Source organism: Hylobates moloch, unplaced genomic scaffold, assembly GCF_009828535.3.
Source record: "Hylobates moloch isolate HMO894 unplaced genomic scaffold, HMol_V3 SCAFFOLD_3, whole genome shotgun sequence".
Lineage (NCBI taxonomy): Eukaryota > Metazoa > Chordata > Mammalia > Primates > Hylobatidae > Hylobates > Hylobates moloch.
Window position 1 is genome coordinate 45,130,554 of NW_026652278.1, and position 13,785 is coordinate 45,144,338.

Here is a 13,785-nt window from a genome sequence, read left to right on the forward strand (position 1 = left end):
ACAAGTTTTACTTGAAAATAAGTCATACATAAATCTAAACTAGGCAGTTTGTTCTAATTCAAAATATTCAGACATTTCACAGAGGTAATTTCAGTACTATTTATAAAACATGAAAGATTTTAAATCAAATTTTCTGTGGCAGTATTACTGTCAATATGTTTGTCAATAAATTATAAGTATTGGCAGTCCACATCAACTCTGATCTCTTTGAATTTGATCTTCAAATTTTATACGAAGATCAGACTTTTATATGAACAGATCACATCAGCCTGGCGTTTAGCTGAGACAGAAAAGTATGGAGGAAAAGCATAAACTTTGGAGTCAGGCAGACTTGGGTTCTAGTACTTCAATAATTTTGTCATTATACAATTTTTACCACATTCTCATTTACTTCTAATTTTTCCTAATTATTATATACGTTTTCTCATCTTTCCAAATAGAATAACTGGTTTTAGGGTGAATAGATTATGCCTTTTATTTCTTATTTAAGCAAATGTAAAGCTATGGATATAAAAAATGCAGTATTTTTCCTCTTGAGAGACAATAACTTCTACTGCCTGTCAACTTTTCCAGACTTATCCAGGTTATTTGTTGTTAAAATACATAGAAAACAAGGAAAAGCCACTTCGGTTGGATGTGACAATACGTATCCAAATAAACATTATCTTCATCTGCTGGTCCTTATCAGTGTGTTATTGTACTCTGGGGATTTACAGTTGATGCTTGATTTATAGCAAAGTTATCGGAAAAAATCAGGAAGGTAGAGTTTTTATAGAGAATTATGTACCTGATTATAATGAACCAAGTTCAGATCAGGACTGCCCCAGTCATAAGCTTTCAAATGAGTAGAATTTAAAAGCTGAAAGAGAAACACAAAATAAGACCATATCATTTGTTCATTATAGTGGCAGCTGAGCAAGTTAAGCATGCAATACATATATACCCCCGTTGTACTGGGTCTGCTGGTATTTATGCAGGTGGGCTTCTTTGTTCTTCTTTTCCTTTGGATAGAGAAACAAATGGAAGGGGTTGGAGATGGGGGCAGGGGAATCTAAAGAAATAATTCCATTGTCTTTATACGAATGTACATATACCCAAGGCCTTTTTCTACCCAGAGGGGGGCCTCTTTTGAGAGAAGTAACATCAGGCTCCCTCAAATCTTCAGCTTCATCAACAGAGGTCAACACTGAGTGTCTTGCACTGAGACTAAGATAACACCCACCTAAAACACCATGCTTCAAACAACAGGGCTCAAGAGTTTGTCCCGGAAGTCACTTTTTTCTTTACCCCTTTACACGCACAGCCTCACCACCGCTTTCTGGCCAAGGTTACTTATGACCTTGACATTTCTAACACTGATCAATTCTGAGGAACTTTCTCATGTTATCTGTTGGCAGCACTTGACATAGTTGTTCATTCCCTCATCCTTGAGATCTTTCCTTCACTTAGCTTCTAGAATACCACAATTTCTTGATCTTCATTTTTACTTTGTTACTTTTCAGCTTTGTTTAGCCAACTTAGTTTCTGCCACCTGACTTGTTAATCTTTTCAGATCTCAGTACCCAATCCTTGCTGGAAAGGATCTTGCTCTTCTGTCTATACTCACTTCATTTGCATTCTTGCCTCTGGCTTTTTGTATTCTCACTCTCTTGGCTTTACATGTCATTTATATTCAAAGTGTTTATCTTCTTTTATAAGTCTTTCCTAAATTCTAGGCTCCTATATACAACTGCTTACTCAATGTCATCAATTAAATATCTAAAACTTATTTTACCTTTCCTCCAAAACTTTCATCATCAAACCTCCCTATCTCCTTTAATGGCAATATTACCTTTTCATTACATAAGTCAGAAACTTTAGAATCATTCAAGACTCTCTTTCTCTCTCACCTCTTATAGAGTCCTTCATTAAATCTTGTTGCCTGCATATTCATGATATACATATGTTTATTCAGACTCCATTCATTTTCACCACCTCCACTGTCAACACATCAGTCCAAACAATCATCATTTCCCATTTGGATGACTGCAGTAATTTTCTAACTCTCTCACTGCTTTCACTCTTGTCCTACTATAGTCTACTCAACATAGCAGCCAATGTGTTCCTTTTAAAAGTGTAAACTATATCATACCACTTTCCTGCTTAAAATCATGCAGTGCCTACTCATTTCACACAGAGTGAATGCCAAAGTCCTTACAATGACATGCAGATCCCTGTCTTACTCATTATTTTTGCCTCCTTTCCGTAAGTTTCCATGTTCCAAATGTCACCAACTCACTGAAGCCTGGCCTAACCTTACTATTCAAAAGTACAACCCACTTCCCAGCATGCCTAACACCTTTTCCCTACTCTTTTACCCCAATTTCTCCATAGTTCTATTCCCTTCTAACACATTATAATAGTTTCTAAAGTCGACATGGTTATCGTTTATAATCTATATACCTACTAATAATATGTAAGCTTGAGGATGACAGGAGTTCTTGTTTTGTTCACTGATGTAGCCCATGAACACAGAATATTATAGGGACATAGTAGGTGTAAAATAAATATTGTTACAATGGATAAATAATTGCAAAGGTTATTTAGATTTTTCTAGTCTAGCCATCACCAGAGAAGAAAGTATAACTTATCTTACCTAAATATGTTATAATAAATGTTTTCAATAATTTATATCAAATCAATTACATTATAGATTTAAACTTTTATAAATGAAAAAGCCTTACCCAATATCTTAACAATACTTTAAAGTTACCTAGTGTTTATTAACTTTAATGAACATTCATAATCATTAGCCTTTTCAATTCTTACAATATTTTTCTTAGTTAAATCAGATAATTATTAATTTCACTTTAAAAGTAAAGGAAACTGATTCAGGAAGATTAAATGGGATGCTCAATGTCACCCTGCCACTAAGGTCCAGAGAAAGGATTTAATTTCTGGTCTTTTGATCTGAGAAAAGTGTTCTTTCTACTATGTTATCCTGGTTTTCAACATTAAGATTGCATTCACACTGGATTTTTTTATCAATATCATTAATTGAACAAATATTAGTTGAGTATCTACTATATGCTAAGAACTGTTGGCCTTGGAAATACAAAAGTGAACAAAACTTCTCATGGTTCTCAGGAGTTGACAATTTAACAGAGGAGAAAGTGCAGTCTAGTGAAAGCATTTCAGAGTAGGCATTAGGATAATTAACTGTGTTCCAGTCAGATTTTTAAAAGTGGAATAGCTTTGAAGCATTGGGCAAGTCAATTGTGGGACATGGCCTAGATAATCCCTAGTCTACTGTTGTAACATTTTCTTATTTGTAAAATTGATATTTATATTGCTGTAGCAGTACTTAGGTTTAGAGAATTAATTAAATTATAATACTAACATTTTATTTTTATTTATTTATTTATTTATTTATTTTTTGAGACAGTCTTAATCTGTCACCCAGGCTGGAGTGCAGCAGTACGATCTTGGCTCATTGCAACCTCCACCTCCCGGGTTCAAGCGATTCTCCCACCTCAGCCTCCCAAGTAACTGGAATTACAGGCATGTGCCACCACACCTGGCTAATTTTTGTATTTTTAGTAGAGATGGGGTTTCACCATGTTGGCCAGGTTAGTCTCAAACTCCTGACCTCAGGTGATCCACCCGCCTCGGCCTCCCAAAGTGCTGGGATTATAGGCCTGAGCCATTGCGCCCAGCCTCAATATTTTATAAACTATAAGGAAGTATAGAAATATATAATAATTTCATTTTATCCTTAAAAATTTATTACTTTATGGCCATGGTATGATCCCTAGAATAATGAGGTAAATCATGAGTAACGTAAATTAAATTGTATGGAAATGCACTTTAGCAGTTATACCTGACTCCAATGGAGCATATTTTGAACAGATGTTCCTGCTGGGTTGTGTGAAAAATACACATCCAAACGATTCTGAGGGGTAAAAAAAAAAAAAAAAAAAAAGCATTTTTATATAAGTTGAATCATACAGAGCATAATCTTTTAATATTTATTGAACTAAATTATTTCAAGAAAATTTAGTTAATTTTAAATTAATAATATTAATAAACAAATCATCAAATTATATTTTAATGAAATATAAAAATGTATTTATTCAATTGTACAATTTTTAAATTAATATAGAAGCTATTATTGAATTTCTAAGTTATTTGGTCTGTCACTCACCCTACTGAAAACAACCAAATGTGACTGACACACACCTATACACACACATACACATACACCTTTTGAAAGCATTAAAGAACTAACAAGATAGAAGTAAATTACAAAAATAAATTGAGGAGAGAAATAAAGAACCCCCAAAGACAAGCAAAGAACCAAAGTCAGTTTGTTTAAGGTTATTTGTCAGTCCAGGAGAATGTGAAGTTTCATTTTGAGAACTTAGCTTGTTGAAAAAAACAAAAAATCAAAGTCTAAGGCCTGTTAAAGTTGAAAGATTTTAAAAAGAAACACTCTCCATAAGGGCCTCAAATTCTATAGTGCCCAAGGTAAAGCCATGATGTTAATCTGTAATCTATGTTTGCACTGCCTAGATTGTTCCTGGAACCTCAGTGAACCAGACATGTAGAGTACTGATCTCAAAGTGACCTCAGGTGCCTTGAAAAAGCAAGCAAAATTTATTTCCACAAGAAGAAAAGGCCTGTCTTACTATTCCAATTCTTAGTAAAAATTTCTCAAAATCAGTTAACCCTACTCAGTCAAAGAAAAGCAAGTATATGAAGAGAGAGGTATCATGTAAGAACAAGCAAAAATGAAAAAAATTATTTTAAGAAACCTCACAAATATTTTTGATGTTATCAAATGCAGACTATAAAAAATTATTCAGGTTTACAGAAATTGTAAAGCAACCACCAGAGGACAGGAACCTTAAGAGAAGAAAAATACAAGAAGCAAACCTTTCATTAATCCCAACTTTCATCCTGCAGACATTTTCCAATATGGTGCAGGGAATTAGAGCCAAACAGAGAATGGTAGTCTTGCTGGGCAGAAGAAACAGAAATCAGTCTGTGTGGGTGCTATGGAGTTGGACTAAAGGCCATAGATTACCAGGAGAAGTAGTCTCCTGAATTAAAGAGAAGTGAATGAAATAAGGCCAACCCTAAAAAGTCTAAAAATGGGCACTGACAATTAGCTAAATGAGCCAAAACTCTTGAAAGGATAACTGCCATGGTTTGAATGTTTGTTCCCTCCAAAACTCCTGTTGGTTGCCATTGTGGTGGTGTTAGGTGGTGGGATCTTCGCAAGGTGATTGAGCCGTAAAGGCTCTGCCCTCATGGATGGGATTAATGCCATTATAGAAGGGTGTGTTTGAGGCTGGGGGCAGAAGCTCACACCTGTAATCCCAGCAGTTCGGGAAGCCGAGGTGGGTGGATCACCTGAGGTTAGGAGTTTGAGACCAGCCTGACCAATATGGTGAACCCCATCTCTACTAAAAATACAAAAATTAGCTGGTCATGGTGGCGTGTGTCGGTAGTCTGAGCTACTCGGGAGGCTGAGAGAGGAGAATTGCTTGAACCCGGGAGGCAGAAGTTGCAGTGAGCCAAGATCGCACCACTGCATTCCAGCTTGGGTGACAGAGCAAAAACTCTGACTCAACATAAAAAATGAAATAAAAGGGTGAGTTTGGCTCCCTTTTGCTTCATTGTTGCTTCTTTGCCCTATGCCCTTCACCATGTGGTGGCACAGCAAGAAGGCCATTGTCAGATATCAGTGCCTTGATCTTGGACTTCCTAGCCTCCAGAAGTGTGAACCAATACATTTCTGCTCATTATACATAACCCAGTCTTGGGTATTCTATTATAGCAACAGAAAATGTACTAAGACTGTAATTTAACCAAGAGAATGTGCAGCATACTATTCACAGTTCCCTGCAATCAATCCTAGTCCTAGAGTAAAACAAGAAAACACAGCCAACAATTAGCACATAAAATTATCAGGAAAAGCAGATGCAGAGATGCTGCAAACATTAGAGTTAGCAAAAGCTTTAAAATAAAGTATGATTAATATGTTAAATAAAATATTTTTTAAAGTTTAAAATGGTCATAAAGGTAGAATATTTTAACACATAATTAGAATTTATTTTATAGCCAAATGGACACTCAAAATAAAAATACAATACATAAACTTTAAAATTTATTAGATGGATTTAAAAGCAGACTATACATAGCAAAAGACAGGATTATTGAACTCAAATTCAAGCCTATATAAAATATTCAAACTTAAGCGCACAGAAAAAATAAAACAAAATAGAGCAAAGAAAGATGTTGGCCACTGTCAGGTGGTCCAATATTTTGAAAGAAGAAATAGAATTGAAATACTAATGGCTGAGAATGTTTAAATTTGATGAAAGAAACTCAGTGTATCCCAAACGGTGAATCCCAGTTAAACTGGTGTAAAGTTTTTGCATTATTTAGGATGTGGATATAAACACAAACTTAACATAAGTAATAATAAATGGTATATTTTAATATTTCTAAGAGAATAATAAAGTATATTTCTTAGAGCAGTAATAAAATAAGAGAAGATAAAATAAAGTATTAAAAAGTATTTCAGAAACACAAAAGTAGTCAAGAAATGTGAAATAAAAAGAATACCAAATAGGACAAACAAAAAGCATATAGCAAGATGATAGCCATAAATCTAATCTTAATAATTATATAAAAATAAATTTACTAAATGTTGTAATTCAATTAAAAAGCAAAGACTGTCAAATGAAAATATTGTTAATACTATAACTGAAGACATAAAAGACAAGCTTTAAAATATATTTGAGGAACAATAAGAACAAAAAAACCCCATAAAAATTGACTCATCAGATTGAAGATGTATATATATGTATATGTGTGTGTGTATATATATGTATGTATATATAAATGTACGTGTATATATATACATACATACACACTGTGGAATATTAATCAATCATATAAAAGAAAAAATTCTGCCATTTGTGACAGCATAGATGAACCTGGAGGGTACTAGTAAGTTAAATAAGCCAAATAGAGAAAGACAAGTACTATATGGTATCACTCCTATGTAGAATCTTAAATAAATAAAAAAATAAAAGAGTGAGCTCATAGAAACAGAGTAAAATGGTGGTTGCCAGGGTCTGGCAGGTGGGAAAAATGGGGACATGGTGGTCAAAGGGTATAAACTTTCAATTATATAGTAAATACATTTTGAGGATTTAATGTACAGCATGGTGACTAGCTAATAATACTGTACTGTATACTTGAAATTTGTTAAGAGAATAGATCTTAAGCATTGTCACCAAAAATGTGACTATGTGAGGTGATAGATGTGTTAAACTCGATTGTGGCAATTATTTCACAATGTATTTGTCAATTATACCTCCATAAAAAGAGAGAAAATTTCTTTTGTTTTCATTGCCATTCAGGCTACTTGAGACTGTCAAAAATAAAGTTCTGACTGAACAATTTTAAATAGCCTGTACAGAAATTTTTAACAGAAACATTCTATAATTAAAACTCGGGTATTTATTATGTCCTCTAATTATAATTCTTCTCTGTGTTTGAAATAAGCTCCAATATAATGCTTAGTTTTCTGGTACACTCCAGATATTCCTTCCATCATGGGTCACTACTGTTTACCTTAATGTAGGTCAGAGGATTATACAACCCAAATCTCATTGTTCTGTTCATCCTTCTGGATGAAGAGGTGCACAGTAGCTTTCATAAACACCTGTCAGGCCTATCTGTGAGCAATCTGAAATGTTTGCCAGAGTCTCTACTTCACCTTTATCAGAAAGATAAGAAGGAATCCATTCCCTGAAAGGGACCTAAATAATAACCACACACCCTTGACAGCTGCACTCAGGTATCTCAGGCTCATTTCCCTTCATAAGAGTTAGAATTTCTTTTTGTAAATCATCACCAAAAAATTGTAACACCTGGACAAAGTCAAAACTTTGGTTGTTTTATGATAAATTTTCCAAGTCACATTGTGAGCATTTTTATCATCTGTTTTTTCTTGCATCATGACTTGCTTTCAGTTCTCATGACTTGCTTTCAGTTCTCTGGTTGGTTTTCCACACCTGAGTGACATCAGTCAGATTCCACTCACTGCCTTTTTACAAACTACCAGATTCTCTTTTGGTTTTTCATACTGGCTCTAAGCAAATAATTTTAAGCCAGACCCTACTTCCTTCACAGATCTTGCTAGGCTCAAGAGACTGATTCAAGCTGAACCACAGTTTCACAATTAACTATTTCCAAACACGCTGTGCGTGAAAATTTTCTACTTCCAACTTCCTACAATTCCAGCTAAATTAAGACACAGTCATATTACAATCTACAACGCTGTCAACTTCTGTTGCAGAAGAAACGCCACAGTTTTGAAGGCTAGAGAACCAGAGTATAAGCTTTTCTAAGAATTAATACACAAAAAAGAGTTCTCACAGACATCACATTATAATTACAAAAAAATATAGAATTGGCCAAATATACTACCTAAAACATAGAATGAGTGGATAAGTAAAAATAAACATTGTATTTATGATTCTTCCAGGCCTCTCATAGTAGGTGCTTAGCACTAGATGAACAGAAAAATATGAAAAAGAGGGAATATGAAAGTTATCCTTTCTGCCTTCTCTGGCAGAAGGTACATTGCTCATATCTTTATGGGTGGAAAAGATGAGAACTGAGTTTCTTATAGCATTTTAAAAATAAGGTTGAACAAAATCAACAAGGTCAACAAACATGTCCTTGTGGCATAAAAATGTGTTCGGGAATTAAGAGAATACCTGTCTTTCTTTGAATGTCTATATTGGCTCTTTTTGAGAAGCTCTTAAAAGGTCCAGGTACAAGAACCAACCTCTAGTCCAAATGGCACATTTGCTTCTGCCAAATCTGGATGTTTAATTTAATGTGATGAAAAACACTTAGAATGAATGCCTATATTCTTAAGAGAACCTATACACAATCAATCCAAAGGTTTTGGTAATAGTACCTTGAGTACCACAATAGTTTCCCACTCCAAGAGTATTGATAAAAGCTAGAAACTTAAAGATAATTGGCAGGCACTAATTCTAATTATGGCAGGATCAACAAGGATAAGAAGGAGTATTAGGAACCAGGAGGAGGAGTTATGGAATTACAGGAAACAAATGAATAGAAGAGGACCTAAATCTTAGAAGTCTTAGGAAACTAACACCCAATAGCAAACAAAGGTCAATAAAGATACCCATCACATCAGCTGCTCTCAAATATTTACAGACAGCAAGACAAATATGGAAGTAAAATAATCCCAGCATGTTAATGCAAGTTAGTTGTACAATGTTGGTGTAGTCATAAAATCAGATAGGCTAAGAATCTGACTACTAGTGTATGTGGATGAAACACAAAATGACACAAGGTAAAACACAAGCACTATAATTATTATACTTTCCAAATATTGGAAAATATATATATTTCAAATACAACTTGTTCTTACCATATTTAAGTTTTTTGGGTCATATCCAAACATCATAAACAAGATATTGAGGCAAATCTTATCAAAAATCTGTAGTGGACACAGCTTTGAACCAACGAATTTTTTAAATGAGGTTTTAGGCAAGAAGTCTTTGTTGCCAGAAAAAGCACGTAAAATAAATTTATTTTATCCACATTTGGATGACCACAATAAGTGCTAAAGAAATGTTGTGGTAATTCACTATGTATAAAACCAAATAAATTATCTCACAGTAGTTTGAAAATTTTAAATAAAGGAAAAAACTTGGAAGCAGGGTGTGGAGATGGTTTGGCCATTGGATTTCTTCTCACAGTGAGGTTCTAAAGTTATAATAAGTAAAATTGTATTCCTTTGCAGAAACAAAAGCAAGAATATAGTGTAAATGAAATCAAAAATTTTAATTCATACTTGTGGTTGTCTACGTATAGTCAAGATCTCTCATTTGAAAGCATAAAATTATCACTTTGGGTTATCAATGACAGAAAATAAAGGTAGAACATACCATGACTACTGACTTCCATTTGTATGTCATTCTAATTAAAGGACTTTTTAAGTACTTTGTGGAAAAAACTGGTGTTAAAGCAAAAAATAGTTTGATTCTTTCAGCTATCTTTGGTATAGTAGAAAATGTTATGAAACCTAAAATAAAATAAGATATAAATTAGTAAGCTATTCTTAAGCAATTACTAGCATGTAAGAGATGACAGCAAGGAGAATAAGAGTAAGTTCAAAAATAGTTTCTGAACAATTAACTTATTTCTTAATTCACTTATCAAACATTTTTAAATCACCCAGTATATAACATTATATTGATCATAATATAATGCTGATAATTTGGGTTTCTAAAATGTATAGATGATAAAGAATGACAATTTAGCAATAAATCAGACATGTAACACCATAGTTTAAAAATTAGGAGCAATATTGAACATTTTTTATAACTTGCAATAGTGAAAATGAAATATGTGAAATTTTCAGACAGATGAATCTTATAATTTAGGTGACAGGCTTAATAAATGTCCCATCGTTTTAATATTTATCTTCAATATATTTTAAAACTCCTTATCTTCTTATACAGAGGATACTAAGCATCTTATTTTATTGGCAATTTAGAGGCATTAATGTGAAAAATAGTCATTTTTCCCGTTGCCATCTTATCAAGCTATCTACTTACACATCAATATTCTGATTGGTTATTTATTTATTTATTATTTATTTAGGTCAGGTTCTGAGAAGCCAAACAACCAAAGAATTATATATCATATAATAAGTCAACAATCTCTGACACTCATTACTCATTTTTTCTTATTTCTATGTTTTCAGGCATTCCTGGTTTTAGATAATTGAATAGTTGATGAGAATTTGGACTAAAAGTCACGTATATGGTTAATACATGTCAGAGAAAAGATCTATAGAAAATGGGATTAGATTGTTACTCAACATGCTTTTTCTAATAGGAAGTGGATTATTTCTATAAGAAAATTATAGTCTTCAGCTTAGAAATGACTTACTTAATATTAGCTTCGTTATAAGATGGCTTCTTCTCCCTGCAAAGTGGGTAAAGAGGTTTACAGTACCATGCAAGAGAATTATGTTAGGTCATAGGTCATTTATTTCCAAAAGTAAAGTTGTTATGTATTAGACAGGCATTAGAGTTCTGATTAAAGTTCTTTTCTAGTCATCTTTAAATATAGAAAGAATTTCCTGATTTTTGTTCATTTCTTAAGTTTGATCAGTCCTGAATGCAAAAACATACATAGCTTTTTCATCTTTTCCACTCATAAAATCCTATGCTACATTTTTAAAAGGAAAAATACTGTGAAAGTTCTATTTGTAGAACAAATAATACAATCTCATTTTGATCTCAGATAACATAGATATCCAACTTTTGTAAAATTTGAAACAAAACCACAACCAACCTTGTCTTTACAATCAATTCTTTGTGACTAGAGAAGACTCCATGTGGGATCAAAGCAGCATGTAAGATTCCAGGGCATTCTGCTATACTATGTTTGTCTCACAGTTTTTGTTTTATTTACAGGTCTAGAAGCTTATCTACAACTTTAAGAAGTACACGCACAACCTTAAAAAAGAAATTAAGGGATATTAGCAATAATCTTTCTTGGCATACCAATAGTAGTACCCTGTGAATGGCCTACATAAAATATTTCCTCTTGCCTGGTTTGCTTCACAGTGAAATCAATGGAGGCTGGAAGGTCATATTTTGCCATCTCGTTAAAACTACAAAAGAAAGAGGAAAATAAAAATAGCACTTTCTACTAATGTTATGTTAGTATTTGAAAATAATGAACAGGTAAATGAATAAAGGCAATTTTGTACTCTAGTTATTAATAAGGAAGTTATATGGTATAATGTATCTTCGGAATAGAGATTTCTGTGGGAACTCAAACTCAAGGAAATAAAATCAGAAGCCAGTCTTACAAAGAGGGTGTTTGTATATGAAAAACAGAGTAGGGTAGACAAAATATATGAGTTATAGAGTAGAAGAGTAGTTAAAGGAAGCTTGGGGTTGGTCAGTAAGGTACTAAGTAAGAAATAAAGATTATTGCTGAAACGTGAGAAACAAACTCAAAATCACACAAGTACTCTTTAATTTTCAAGCAAAAATTCACATAAATTTTAATAGTCTATGGAAAGTCCTAAATTGTGAAAAGAGTAAGACCTAAATTTTATTTTACTGCATTCAAAATGAAAAATTTGTATATACTTATAAAATGAAATGTTACTTCATTTTATTTGTACCTGAAAGCCCAGAATTCTTTGGAATTCATTTCTAGGTACACATGTTTCCTGGACCAGGTATTTCCTCTACTATTTCCCATCCACACATCATAACCAGCATCTGCCAGGATGAAGCCCAGACTGTTGTTGGGAAGATTGGAAATCCAGCTGCTGGCAGATGTAAGCAAACCATGTTGCAAGTATACAACAACCCTCTGAGCTGAAAAAAAAATGTAGAAAGTTCTTTATAAATTTTGTAGTTATCTATATGAAAATCTCTTATCTGAAATTCAAACTTTTAGTACATGACAGTTTAGAGATTTTTAAAAATTGTTTTCATAAGTGGGGTAAGTTACTAAGATTTAATCTCGTATGACAGAGCTTTTTAATACAGTTCACTAATGGATGTCTTTCAAATAACCAAGTGAGCAATTAGGTCACATCACACTTAAATATGTACATTTTACTGAGAGAAAATAATCAAAAATTTTATAGTAATTCAAGCACTCATACACATTTTAAGTAACACATTTTAAATCAGGGATCAATTACATAGCAAAGTTGACACATCCATTGGCACACAGCCATGGTATCCACTGGTCCTACCATATAACTCCCATCAAGAGGCTGCCAACCTGATAGAAAAATGAAACAAACCCTTGAATGCTCAGTAAAAGCCAGCTAGGAAAAAGCCAGCTGAGAGATGAAATCCTGTAAGTATGGGCACTATCCTTCAGGATTTATTGTACATCTTTTAAAAATGGTGAGAATATATTGATTCCCCAAGAAGTAGAATACAGGAGTCTGAGGAACAAGAGCTTGCCATCACTCCTAGTAACCCATTTAGGGATCTGTTCTCACAATTTTAGCCTCACATATCTAGAGGCCCTGGTCTCCAGAGAGAAAATGCTACCACCAAGGCACTGTAAGCATCCTAACAAACAAGGCTATGACCACTGCCTGGTCACTTTGGGCTCTTCATTACTCAGGACCAGGAAGTTCGTTGACCCTGATCATCATAAGGAAGTAGGTCTGCTGATACGAAATGAGGAAAGGGAGAAATACATTTGCTCTTCAGGTGATCCACTGAGTCATCTTTTCCTACTTCTATGCTTGGTTTTAACTGTACATGAACAAGTACAACTATCACCTGATATGAATATGTTAGCCCCTAGGGATGAAGGCCTGGCTTACCCTATCAGGCAGGCTAGCTGAGAGGTAGAGAAAGCTAGAATAGATGGTGGAGGAGGACATTTATGAGTACTAGTTATGGCCTTAGGTTGCTTTTTAAGGGTTTACTATTGCTCATCAGGCAGGCTAGCTGAGAGGTAGAGAAATCTAGAATGGATAGTGGAGGAGGACATTTATGAATACTAGTTATGGCCCTAGTGTTGCTTTTTAAGGGTTTACTATTTCTCCTTTCCCTGTAGAATTGCCCATGGCCAAATTGGAACTGCCTCACCTAAGAGATCACACCTCCTTCTAGGGGTAGCCTTCAGGCAATGATTAACTGATTTAGGAATGCAAAAAGCTGGCTCTCTAATCTCAAGGTGGGA

General features: G+C 33.9%; 1 protein-coding gene across 2 annotated transcripts in view; it reads right to left on the reverse strand.

The window, feature by feature from the left end:
* Positions 1 to 13,785, reverse strand: part of LIPJ (lipase family member J) — a 61,356-nt gene that overhangs the window by 41,731 nt on the left and 5,840 nt on the right. Inside the window, exons 5-9 of one of the 2 annotated variants that reach the window (XM_058436238.1) lie at positions 12,251 to 12,449; positions 11,619 to 11,728; positions 9,990 to 10,126; positions 3,860 to 3,931; positions 788 to 859 (exon numbers count right to left, since the gene is read on the reverse strand). In XM_058436238.1, the coding sequence (XP_058292221.1) occupies positions 788 to 859; positions 3,860 to 3,931; positions 9,990 to 10,126; positions 11,619 to 11,728; positions 12,251 to 12,449 (590 nt within the window). Of the gene's footprint in view, positions 1 to 787; positions 860 to 3,859; positions 3,932 to 9,989; positions 10,127 to 11,618; positions 11,729 to 12,250; positions 12,450 to 13,785 lie in introns of those variants that run through there. The other variant, XR_009212765.1, reaches the window with a different exon arrangement.